General features: G+C 38.3%; 1 protein-coding gene across 1 annotated transcript in view; it reads left to right on the top strand.

Moving 5' to 3' along the window:
* Positions 1-271: 271 nt before the first annotated feature.
* Positions 272-13,453, top strand: part of LOC126426820 (zinc finger protein 70-like) — a 120,159-nt gene continuing 106,977 nt past the window's right edge. The window contains exons 1-2 of the mRNA XM_050088841.1: positions 272-430; positions 2,341-2,427. Coding sequence (XP_049944798.1) covers positions 2,359-2,427 — 69 coding nt within the window. The 5' untranslated portion in view covers positions 272-430; positions 2,341-2,358. The remainder of the gene's footprint in view (positions 431-2,340; positions 2,428-13,453) is intronic.

Genomic DNA, 13,453 nt, shown 5'->3' with positions numbered 1-13,453 from the left:
GCACAATGAAGTCGCATTCCGGAGGACCACGGTTCAAACCCGAGTCCAGGTTTCCTGATTGGGTTTTCAGTGACTTCCCTAAATCGCTTCACGCAAATGCCAGGACAGTTCTTTTGAAAAGGCACGGCCGACTTCCTTCAGCAACGGGACCGATGACCTCACTGTTTGGTCCCCTCCCCCAAATTGACCAACAAACGACTTTAATTTTTTTCCTAGCAGATATGCAGCTCTGATTCCAAGAATGTTAGAAGGTCCTCCGTGGTAGGTTCTTTCTTCCGCATTTATTGACTTTGACCACAGCAGCAGACGGCTGTAGAGTTTAGTAGTTCATGTCATGCGTTCGTACGGTATTGTGTTGCGTTTTCTGTGTATTGTGTAAGTGATTTGATGGTGGAGACAGGAAATCACGGAAAGACAGATACTGAGTGTGGTACTAAGTCAATACTTAATTTTTATTATCATTACAGCTAACTGCCACGAATGAAGTAGTTTGCCATTGCCTTGTAATGATGCTATAGTAACTGTTCATACAATTATTATATTAGTTTAATTTCATTTATTGGGCACATTTGAACGATACGTTTGTTCCACATTTAATTCTTGTATCATCCTTGGCGCTTGTGGTTATGGTTTGAGATAGCCTTAGAATTTCGTAAGTAATTATTTCAGGTTATGTGTATCAGAACCAAACACTTGTTATTTTCAGTGAGCTTGTGTTTCCGCATTGCGAGCAGGAGGTGACTAGTGTTTAGACAAACATATTAGCGCACATTACGTACCTGTGCTGTTCGGCAATTACGAAAAATACCAGATGGACGCGTGGGTATGTAATGTGCTTGCTGTTTTCGTTCTGTCCGATAAAATTGCTAAATGTTTCCCGTGATTTAGCAAAAGAACCGCCAGAAATTTTGATGTGTTGTCTGTAATTACCGGATATGCTGTGGTGGTTAGAGAAAGTGAAGGTCAATGTGAAATACTTTGTTATGGACGAAAAAAGGCCCTCATGAAGTTCACACACACGCTGCATTCATATTGTTATATTTACTTGCGTTGTGCATGCGAAGTTCGGTAACAATATTTGTGAAGGAAGGAATGGGGACAGTAAGAGTTTACTGTAATCTGATCTGTAGTTGGCCCCGGTTGTAGCGCAAATAGTTGTACTGCCGATACATCAGATTCGTTAGCACACGTTAATACAGAGTATCAGGGATTGGTTATGTTGGTATGAAAGAGAATGCTGTAGAGGGAATTCATTGTGTAGCGTTTTCCATGGATTTTCAATGTGCCTATGTGCTCCATAGTTTAGTAAATAGTGTTAACTGCTGTTTGTAGTAATGTGCACGTTTCAATCTATGGAAGGATATGGGAAATGTAATTGACTCTGTAAGGCCTAATGCCACTGACAAAAGCATCCCGAAACACAGACCATTGTCATGGGACGCTTATGAGAAAGTAATTTCACTAAGTCTTATTAGAGGAATTTACTCGTTGTTAAATTTTGACAGTCAAGAATCATTTATTTTTCTATGCAACGTGCAGGCAGCAGTGTGTGTTTTTTAGGGACTGGGTAACGATTGCAGCATTGCTCTATATTGAGTTGATAATGTTTAATATAGATGACTGTATAAGGAAACAGTTGTTAAAAATATGTACTAAACTGACTGAAAAAAAGAAAGTTCTGTCTGTATGGGTGGATTTTCATGTTCTGCTTTTCTGAGTACCATGAGCAGATACGGGTTTATAGATTGATTGAAAATGCAGCCAGTATGATTGAGAAATAATTCTTCTCTGTTCTTGCATACGTTGCTAAGAACATAATTGTAAACCTCTTACATTATTCTATATATTAAGGAATTTGCAGGATACATTGACAGGCTTCAATATAGCCCAAGACTCATTTTAATCTTTTATTCTTCATATGTGAAATTGTCTACAGTGAATAGATTTGTCCGGTAAACTCACATTATCTTAGTTGCTTCACATGACAGTTAGAAATTTATGTGGCAAAAAGAGTCAGCTACCATATTCAGAAAAAGACTGATTACCACAAGCAAATGCTACTAAGTAACAGCAGTATCTGAAAGTCATTTGTTTCCATTGTGTGGGGTTTTTTGTTTTCTCTCAAATTGAGTTTTGTTTTCCATTAATGACACTGAGGCTTCAGAGTCCTCATAACCAGCAAGTTGTAAATTAGTTCATTTTGTCAGGTTCTTTGTCCCTCAGCCATTTTTGAACTTTTCATATGCATCGACTCATTTGCTGCAGCCAGAAAATACTGCCTGTGCACTATGTCGAATAATGACACTGTAAACATATCACTTTTGCTTTCTTGTTTTTCAGTGGCTTAGGAGGGCAATCATGGACTGCAAGGGAACTAGTTGGGTGAAAAAAGAGAAGAATGAAATATATGCTGAACCAGAATCCTTGGTAAATAGCTTCTTGTATTTTTTACCATTGTTTCATTAATTTCTTTGTGCAATGTGTTGTGTAAACAAGCAGATTACATGTCCTGTTTGTCAGATGAAAAATTTGGTATTGGCTGTTGGTTTTGCTTCTTGACCAAATGAAGTTGTGACTGTTGGCTGTGCAACATATTTGCAATGGATGGTGTCTTGTAGTATATGATGCTGCTCTGTAATATTTAATGTGTTTCAAATTTTCTGCAGCTTATTGTTAGTGTGATGTTGGCATCCCAGTAGTCAATGATCGCATGTTTACTGTCTACTAGGAAATTGTCAAATGCTCTTGAGTTGTGACGTTAGCAATCACTTGTTACAAATTAATTTCCTGCTTTGAGATTTAGTTCGGTGTGTTGTTAATCTCTAGATTTGTTCCTTTTTTAGAAAGAGGTATTTTTAATGGATATGATAAAGTAATATACGAGTGGACTCCACTTGCTAGAGTGCAGATGATTTAGCTACTACTGTAGATCAGTTTTATGGTTTGCTGGACAAATTGATCATATGCTATATTTGTGGTCAATTTTTAAGTTGACCAAAGTCGCTTTCTCAGACAAGAGGGATATATATATATATATTTGCAAAGACAATATTTGGCAGTCTATTCGTCATGGTCCCTGATGGAGAAATCTAAACTCATGACCTAAAATATTTTTATCCTGGTGTAAAATTTTTGCTATTATTCATCTAATTGGTTTTATATCCTCAAAGTTATTGTTAGCAATATTACCGTACTTGATCTGTTTTTGTTTTGTCAGTAGGTATTCAGAATCTATTAAATATCGGGAAGTGGTAGGGGACCAAGAGTTGTTGATGAAATCCTTTGAGGAGCTTAAATACTATTAAATGAAAGAGCAGTTGGTAGTGTAATGTACAACCCTAAAAAGGAAATGGTGATAATGCTGATACTAAAAGGAAAAAATGGAGTGTTACAGTTTTAACTGCAGAATGTTGGAATGTTTGCAGTGTTCTTTAACCAGTAGTTCTTCACATTACCACTCTAAATATTTAGTATCAAATAAATTACTTAAATGTTAATATAATCTCAGAGTTAAACTGTGCGTGCTCACGTATGACACGTCTGTAACATACAACATACGCTTACAGGGTTGGTGACCATAAAAGAAGTAATTATAGCAGAATGTCACTGTCAGCTTCAGGCAAATTAAAACATGCTGAAGTTACTGTTAGAGCTTACTCCTTGATTCAGTTTTTCTGAGATTAGCAGGATTTTGAATTTTCCAGTGTGTGGCCATCAACATTTTATGGAAAACTCACTCCTCATCGAGCTTGTTTTGAAAATATATCCTTCATTTCTTTCTTCATCAAAGCACTGTAATTTGTTTTATGTAGCTAGATCAAAACACTCCTGTGACACTGTAAAGATGTCATTTGCTCTGAATCGTTCATCTTGAGAGTTTCTCTAGAAGCAGTGAAAACACAAATGTACACTCGTATTAGACAATGTTATGTTATAAAAGTAGCATTGTCAGATTTTTGTTAGCGTCAGCTGCCAAAGTCTGCATCAAGTAGGACCTTCCTTCCCCTCCCCTCCCCCCCCCCCCCCCCAAAAAAAAGAAGAAAACCTTTGTGCTTTGAATTTCTCACTTACCTTTCTTTCTATGAACTTGGTGTATGTAGTGTTGTGCTCATATTCAGGATGTTCATTCTTCTAGTGGTATTGTAGTTCATGCATTGATATCAAAATGTCAGCAGTTGGTAAAGGCAAGTAGTTGTAGATATAGCACACATGCCTTTGCTGTACCAATCCTCTTATCTCTTCTTTTTGGAACACCTACGGAAGTGAGGACTATATTGCACCTTCATATCATGTGTTACATCTGTACTGTAAATGTATCTGTTTTTCCATTAGCTCAAAGCTGTGTAACTGAGCAATTACTGTTCAAGCTTTTCATGTGAGGTTGTATCTGAACTGGACCAATGGTGACAAGCAAAACTCAGTTGCTTCAGTTGTGTTTTCCAAAGAACAGAGAAATTAAAATCAAACACGGGAAATGTCAGGATAGAGTAATGATATACAAAGCATGTGTTCCAACTCAACACATTGAGGAGACCGTAGGTTGCAGGTAGGTAGAATGAATTGACTGCTAAATATTTAAGCTTTTGGACAAAGTAATTCATATGAAATACGGAACAACACTAGGTCATGAACACATCTAATGTGAGTAGAAATTTGTTGGAGTGAGAGGTAAAGAGGTGCTGTGGGGTGGGAAGTGAGGGATAGCAGGGTAGGGGTGGAGGTGACGCTGTGCTGCCTGTGGTATTTGTCAAGGACATGGGGGGGGGGGGGGGACAGAATAGGGCTGCTAGGTGCAGTGTTGGGAGGCTGTGTGGGGCGGGGGGGGGGGGGGGGCATGGAGGTGCGGGATAGGTGTGTGCAGTGCTAGAATGAGAGCAGGGTAGGGAATAGGTGGGGTGGAGCATACAGACTAGTGAATGTTGAGGCTTATGGGGATGACTGATATGTTGTACGAAGAGTTTCCATTTGCACAATTTAGAAAAGCTTGTTATGTGTGTGTGTGTTTTTTTTTTTTTTTTTAATGTGCTCCCAAAGACAGAATCTTTGCTCATCTTCAACCTACCCTGCCACAAAAGACACCAATCATTTCCTTCACTGAGCTCCACAGTTCCTGCTCCTTTACCATTTGGCACCCTGCTCATCATTGGCAGTGCTATCACCCTCTATGATGACATCCCCAACACCCATGGCTTTCTGTTACTGAACAGTACCTTTCCCAGTGTCTGACTCTCTCCTAACCTACAGCCCTTTCCTGGTCGCCATGACCAACTAGATTCTAACCCACAATTCTCCATTGAAGGCACTGGCTACAAACAAATCTACAGCACATCAAAGGGCATTTGTATGGCACCCTGTTCTGCCAGTTCATTCATATGCCACCTAGAGGATTCCTTTCTAACCACCCAGAATCACAAACCCTTCACCAGATCAAGATTCGTTGGTAACATTTTTATGATTTTATTGATTTGTTTATTGAACCTGATCTGATTAGGTCCATCAGGCTCTCTATTAAACTGGACCATGGTTTCACAAATACTGTACCCTTTTTGTATCATATTTTCCCGAAACTAAGTTTTAATATGACAGATAGTATTACAATGATTTGGGTGTTTCAATTAGCAATGTCAGTGAATAATACTATGAACTAAAAGTTAATACTGGCAGTACTTCTACTACTGCGGTTGATACCACTAGTGGTGCTAGTAGTGGTGGTGATGAAAGAATTTGAAGGAGTGCAAGGTAGATTTTATTCTGATACAGTGTGTTATGGGGAAAGGAAATGTAAGGAGACTCCACCAGCTAAGAATATTGGGAAACAATGTGGTTGCAAGGAATATACTAATGGTCACACTGAGGCCTCCACAGCCTAAAATTTCCTTTCGAGCGTTTTCCCAGAAACAGATCTCCTATGCCTTGTCTTGTCAGTCACAAATACAGAAGTGTCCAATTCCACCCATCTACTTTGTTCCATGACGTCACAAATATGGCAGAAGCAACCATACACTAAGACTCCAATGTGGCGCTTATGTAAACATGACCACTAACACGAAAATACAATTAAAAACCAAAACAGACACACACACACACACACACACACACACACACACACACACACACACACACACACTCCCAGTGCACTGTGCACTTATTATTTTCCCTTTCTCTGTTTCTCTCCTCTCCTCCCCTTCCCCTTCCACAGTACAGCTTCCCAAAACTGCCATTAGCAACCCATACTGTCTCTGCCACATCCTTGCGTGGTGTCACAGAGAACACATTATCTTCACCCCATCCCTCCTCCCGCCTTTACATTGCTATCCCTCTCTCCTTGCCCTGTGCTGCCTCATACCTCACAACCCGCCCTAATAGATTGTTGCTCATGCCAAAAGCAGATGGTCATGTCTCAGTTCTTGGAGACAATGGCTGTGTGTGTGTGTGTTTTTTTTCTATTTCAGAAGAAGAGCTTTGTCCAGAATCTCAATTTTTAACACTCTTTCATTGTACATGTCTGTGAGTCAGTATAGAAAGTAAACGTGCCAAATTTCATGTTGATGGGAAAGTTAACTGGGAAAAACACAACAACCAAATCTGGAAGAAAAGGCCTCAAGATTGTTCTACCTTATGTGTAAACTGAGAGTAGTGTTTGGTTGTAACACGCTCTGTATGTCATATTTTGGTTCCTTTGTCAGATACATGTTTATTCCGCTGATATCAGTGACATAAAAAAAAATCCGTGGAATATGCTAGGCAGAACGTATAGTGCTGCCTGTATTTGTTTATCAGGCTTAGAATACTAGTAGTTTTTGATATCTCTATGACTCTGCTGTTGGCATCAGGAAGAATGGTAAGGAATGTGTTGCCAGAACGCAGTTTACAAACAAGATACTGTAAGTAATGCAAACATCCACATCCCAAGGCATGGGCTAGCAAGAACAAGAAACTCTCACAAAGTCAATGACCTCAAAAGTTTTATTTATTATTCCGCCCCTGCTTCATCCACATCATTTTAAAATTTCAAAATAAAACTGTGTGATTGGCTAATAGAAAATCCATGTTACAATTAGTTGAGCTGGCCGTGGTAGTCTAGTGGTTCTAGGGACTCAGTCCGGAGCCGCGCGACTGCTACAGTCGCAGGTTCGAATCCTGCCTCGGGCATGGATGTGTGTGATGTCCTTAGGTTAGTTAGGTTTAAGTAGTTCTAAGTTCTAGGGGACTGATGACCATAGATGTTAAGTCCCATAGTTCTCAGAGCCATTTGAACCATTTTTTACAATTAGTTGTATGGTGTGGGTATTGTTGATTTCAATATTAAAGATTCTGGTTGTACCCACTGATTTCACTACACTATTGTTTTTTTATATAATGAAGCGCATTTCGTATAAAATAGTTACCGATAAGTAAATAAAGATGATGGGAATAGGAAATATGATACAAAGTAGCAGCATAGGAAAATGAAGTGCAAGATGCTAGTAAATTTTCAAATTTCTTGTCACTGATCATTTATATAACTTTCAGATCACTACAATTGAAATGCACCTTACTGACTGGCACTGAGAAGGCCACTCTGAAAAGAATGGGCCATTTATTCTTTGGAAGTGTCATACACTTAAAATATGTGATAATTTTTGTAATATATCTAAAATTGTCTTCTTAAAAGAACTCCTGGCAGATGTTTTAAATGGATGAGCAAGTGAACCAACAGGTAATTCTAGAATGTGTGTGACTGTATGAAATTAAGCAGTGTTATGCTATGACTCAATTTTGGTGAATGTAATATAGATTGGCTTGGTGCACTTGCCCATGCTAGAATACCCTCCACTAACCTCTTAATCTCTGGTGACTGTCACCTCCTACATCCATTTGAACTTGCTTCTTGTCTTCAAGCCATAGTATCCCTCTACACTTTTTACCCTCACATATCCCTCCATTACCAACTTGATTATCCCTAAAAGCCTCAGAATTTGTGCTATTAACAGGTTCCGTGTGTTAGTGAAATTGGTCCCTATGTTCCTCCCTCATTTTTTTTGTTTCGTTTACCCATCAAATCTTCAGCCTTCTTCTGTATCACATTTCAGATGCTTCCATTCTCATCTTGTCTGAATTGCCTATGATTTATGTTTGACTTCCATACAGGGCTCCACTGCAAATATCTTCAGAAAAGACTTCCTAACACTTAAATTTATATTAGATGTGAACAGTCCTCTTTATTAGGCACATGTTCATTGATATTGCTAGTCTTCACTTTATTTCTTTCATACTTTGGCCATCATCAGTTACTTTGATGCCCAAATAGCAAAAGTTGTCTACTACTTTTAGTGTCTCATTTTGTAGTCGAAACTCAACATTGCCTGATTTATTTCAGCTACATTCCATTGCTTTTATTGATGTTTGTCATACAATCTCCTTTAGTGATGATAACCAATTTTACTCTTCAGAGTTTTACCTCCCACACCTCCCTTCATTGACAGTTTCAAGATGCCTGTTCTGTTTGATAGAATTACATTGTCATTGGTAAACACACAGTTTGCTTTACTTTCTTCCAGATTTCCTTCATGTCTTCATCGTACAGAGTGCATATCAGATGTAGGCTACAAGCCTGTCTCATTTCCTACTCAATGCTTCCCTTTCATGTCTTTAAAGTCTTACAACTGGTGCCTGCTTTCTGTGAAAGTTGCAAGCAAACTTTTGCTTCCTGTCTATTCTGCTGCTGCCCAAAGTCCAAAGGGTGCAGTCAACTCCACATTTTCAAAAGCACTTCAGTAAATCTGCAAAAGCTGTAAACACAATTTTGTTTTCATTTAACTCATCTTGTAAGGTAAGCCATAGTATCAGTATTGCCTTGTTAAATGTTTCTGGTACCGAAAGTGATCTTATGTAAGGTTAACCCTCTAAAAGCTTTTCCATTGTTGCAAGCATGTCATATTAATCTGATAGTATTCACACCTGTTAGCACCTGCCTTTCTTCAAATTTGAATTATTGCATTCTGGTTGATGTATGACTGTACATCAACTATTTCATATCTTGCACAAAAGTGGAATAATTTTGTCATGGATGGCTTTCCCATGTATCCCAATAATTCTGAGGGAATGTCACCAACTGCAATGGCCTTGGTACTACTTCGCTCCTTCAGTGCTGTACCAAATTCTGGTCATGTTATAATATCTCCAGTCTTGTCTGCAACTACTTCCTTTTCCCATTTTGGAGCAAGTTTGTTCCCCTTTGCCCTACAACCATTCTTGTTTAGCCATATTGCATCTTCTGTCAACATCATTCCAGTAATGTTTGTATTTACTTTTGTCTGCTTAAATAGCTACATGTTTGTATTTGCTCTTCGCATCAATTAAATTCAGTATATCTCACGAGTTGTGAAGGTATTCGTACTAGGCCTTACTTTTTACCTATGTTTCCTTCTGCCTTCACTGTTTTGTCTCAAAGCTGCCTATTCATTACCCAGTGTATACTTACCCTCTTTCACTTTTTGCCTAATGCTCATTTTCAAACCATCAATGAGTTTTGGTTCATTCAAGTTTATCCAAATGCCATGTACTTAAATTCTACCTTTACCATTTCTTCAACGTTACTCTGCAGTTGATAAAGACAATTCTAGCCAGAGTCCACATCCATCACTGGAAATGTTTTGTAGTTTAGAATCCTGTTTTGAAATCTTTGTTTTTAACATTACATAATCTGTTTGAAACCTTTTGGTTTCTCCATGTTATTCCACATACACAAGCTTCTTTCACGATACTTGAAAAGTGTTTGCAGTGACTAATTCATGCAATGTGCAAAATTGTACCAGGTGGCTTCCCCCTTTGTCATTTGCGCCATTGGAGATTCTCTTAACTATTTTGCATCCTGTTCCTACTACTGAATTTCATTGCCTTCTAGAATTGGTTTTCATCTTCCTTAGATATTGAATAATTACTCATGAAACTTTTTCCTATTCCATTATTCTGCTGGTCTGGTTGCCATTTCTACCATTGTTGTATTTTCTTCATGCGTATTTCAGCTATGGTAATTCAGTGACATTGCTGTTTATAATAGCTTACTCATGTTCCTATTTTCTTGCTCACTACTAGGGCTCTCCCTGCATGATCCCTATTTGATTTTTTGTTGATAATCTTGTACTGATCTGACCAGAACTCCTGTCCTTACTGCCATTGCACTTCAGTTCGTACTACAACTGAATGCAACCTATCCATTTTTGCTATTTAAAGTCTCTAACCTTCCTAGGCTGTTGTTGTCGTCTTCAGTTCAGAGACTGGTTTCGTGCGTGTGTGTGTGTGGGGGGGGGGGGGGAGAGGGGGTTTGAGGTTTGAGGTTTGAGGTTTTCGGGCACTAAACAGCGTGGTCATCAGCGCCCAACTGGTTTCATGCCACTCTCCATACTACCCTATCCTGTGCAAGTTTCTTCATCTCAAGGTATGTACTGCAGTCTACATCCTTCTGAATCTGCTTAGTGTATTCATCTCTTGGTCTCCCTCTTTGACTTTTACCCTCAACACTGCCCTCCTATACTAAATTGGGGATCCACTGATGCCTCTGAACATGTCCTACCAACCGATCGCTTCTTCTAGTCAAGTTGTGCCACAAATTCATCATCTCCCCGATTCTATTCAGTACCTCCTCATTAGTTACATGATCTACCCATCTAATCTTCAGCATTCTTCTTTAGCACCACATTTCAAAAGCTTCTTTCTCTTACACACACACACACACACACACACACACACACACACACACACACACACACACACACACACACACGCAGAGAGCTAAGACCACACTGCCAAGCTGTGGTCTCAGCTCTCTGAGACTGCGATCATGCAAGGGTGCATGTGTGTACTGCTGACAAAGGCCTTAATGGCCGAAAGCCTTAATTGTGTGAATCATTTTTATTGTGCCTATTGCGACTCAGCATCTCCGCTATATGGTGAGTAGCATCTTTCCTTCTCTGGTATTGTTACATTCCATCCTGGGTTTTCCATTGTTTGATGTTTGCTTCTATTCTATTCTTGTTTAAACTGTTAGTCGTCTGTGTCGTCCACTTCCATACAAGACTACACTCCATACAAATCCTTACAGAAAGACTTGCTGACACTTAAATCTATACTTGATGATGCTAACAAATTTGTCTTCTCGAGAAAAGCTTTACTTGCCATTGCCACCCTACATTTTATGATCCTGTCTACTTTGACCATCATCAGTTATTTTGCTCCCCAAATAGGAAAACTCATGTACTACTTTGTGTCTCATTTTCTAATCTAAATCCCTCAGCATCACTGATTTAACTCAACTACATTCCATTATCCTCATTTTGCTTTTGTTGATGTTCATCTTTTATTCTCCTTTCAAGACACTGTCTCTGACAAAATTACAATGTCATCGGCGAACCTCAAAGTTTTTATTTCTTCTCCATGGATTTTAATTTCTGCTTCAAATTTTTCTTTTGATTTCTGAACTGCTTGCTCAGTATACAGATTCAATACCACCAGGGATAGGCTACAACCCTGTCTCACTCCCTTCCCAACCGCTCTTTCCATTTCATGCCCCTTGACTCTTATAACTGCCATCAGGTTACTGTACAAATTGTAAATAGCCTTTTGTTCCCTGGGTTTGACCTCTGCAACCTTCATAATTTGAGAGAGTATTAAAGTCAACATTATAAAAAGGTTTCCCTAAGCCTACAAATGCTAGAAATATAAGTTTGCCTTTCCTTAATCTGTATTCTAAGACAAGTTGTAGGGTCAGTATTGCCTTAAGTTTTCAAACATTTCTATGGAATCCAAATTGGTTTTTCCCAAGGTCAGCTTCTACCAGTTTTTCCATTCATCTGTAATGTATTCGTGTTAGTATTTTGCAGCCATGACTTACCAAACTGATAGTTTGATAATTTTCATGTCTAGTTTGGTAATTTTTACGTCTGTCAACACCTTCACCTATCTCCTACATCCTACTCACCACATGGTAGAGTTCTGTCAGGTCTGGCTCTTCGAAGGCTATCAGTAGTTCTAATGGAATGTTGTATACTTGCAGGGCCTTGTTTCGACTTGGGTCTTTCATGGCTTTGTCAAACTTGTCACACAGTATCATTTCTCCCATTTCATCTTCATCTACATCCTGCTCTATTTCCATATATTGCCCTCCAGTACATCGCCCTTCTGTAGACACTCTATATAATCCTTCCACATTTCTGCTTTCTCTTCTTTGCTTAGAACTGGTTTTCTGTGTGAGCTCTTGATATTCATCCAAGTGCTTCTCTTTTCTCTAAAGGTCTCTCTAATTTTCCTGTAGGCAGTAACTATCTTACCCTGTAGTGATATATACTTATCCTACTAAGGTATGTAATACTCCACACTCAGATAATTCTGTGATACTGTATTGGTACACATACAAACAGATGAAAACTGTTGTTATGTCTCAGATTTGAGGCTGTAACTCCTGGTTTCAGGATCAGTTACTTTAATTATTACCCTAGCCAAGCATGCCTCCAGGGCTGCCAAGGGGATGTCACTTGTGTGTCCTAATAGATTTTCATCTTAGGTTTAGGATTTTAAGGTCAGCGACCAGCCAATAATTTTGTAAAGCAGTATGACACAGTTCTCCATAGAAGTAGAAACAAGAAATGTATTTGGCAGTTGGGTGATTTGTGAGTGCTGGTAAATATAAAAAAAAATTTATTATACAGTTGTCTGTAGATGAGTGCACAGGATAACAATATAATAATCATAAAATTGGTGGTTCAGATAACACTTATTGCTATCAGTTCTTTTAGTTTTATTTACATTCCATATGTAAAACAAATGGTAATTTTAAGTCATGCTGAACCATTCTTTATTAAAAAGTTATTTTTAATTATAAGTTACATACAAATGCAAGTATTGTTGAAAAATTACAATTTGGTACAAAAATGGAGAGCATCAAATTGAAAATAAAGAAATCTCGTAGAAATGTATCAAAATTTTTGTTTTAATACGTCGAATGTTGAAAAAAAAAATGTAATTTTTACTAAACTGTTACAATTCAGTATTTGTTAAATTTGCGAGTTGGTAGTAGACATGAAAGTTTCCAAAAATTAGTAGTTCTTACTAGAAGATTCGAACCAGCAGCTTTTTCATTAAGGTATTTTTGTGCTATAGTCTCAATTACCAGCAGTTGTGTTAATAATTAGGAAATATTTTGTAGTTGACAGCACTCAGAAATCTTCAATGTCAAATTTTTGTAGTTGTTTGGTAACTGCATAGTGCTGGTTTAGGGAATTGATGTTCCAGCACAACTCCAAATACTCTAAATCTGAAGGAAATTAAAGAGGATGATCTGAAAGATACCCTTTTCAGTCAAGTTCTTATTCTTGCAGGGGTGTGCCCATAATGGTTAAGGTGATAGCCCATAAAATGCAAGAAATCCAGGTTTAACTCATCAGTGCAGCCAAAATTAATTTTTCCATCTGCTGTT

This window comes from Schistocerca serialis, chromosome 11 (genome assembly GCF_023864345.2).
Source record: "Schistocerca serialis cubense isolate TAMUIC-IGC-003099 chromosome 11, iqSchSeri2.2, whole genome shotgun sequence".
Taxonomy (NCBI): Eukaryota; Metazoa; Arthropoda; class Insecta; order Orthoptera; family Acrididae; genus Schistocerca; species Schistocerca serialis.
Note: the sequence above shows the minus strand (reverse complement) of the source record. Positions and strands in the feature narration are given on the sequence as shown.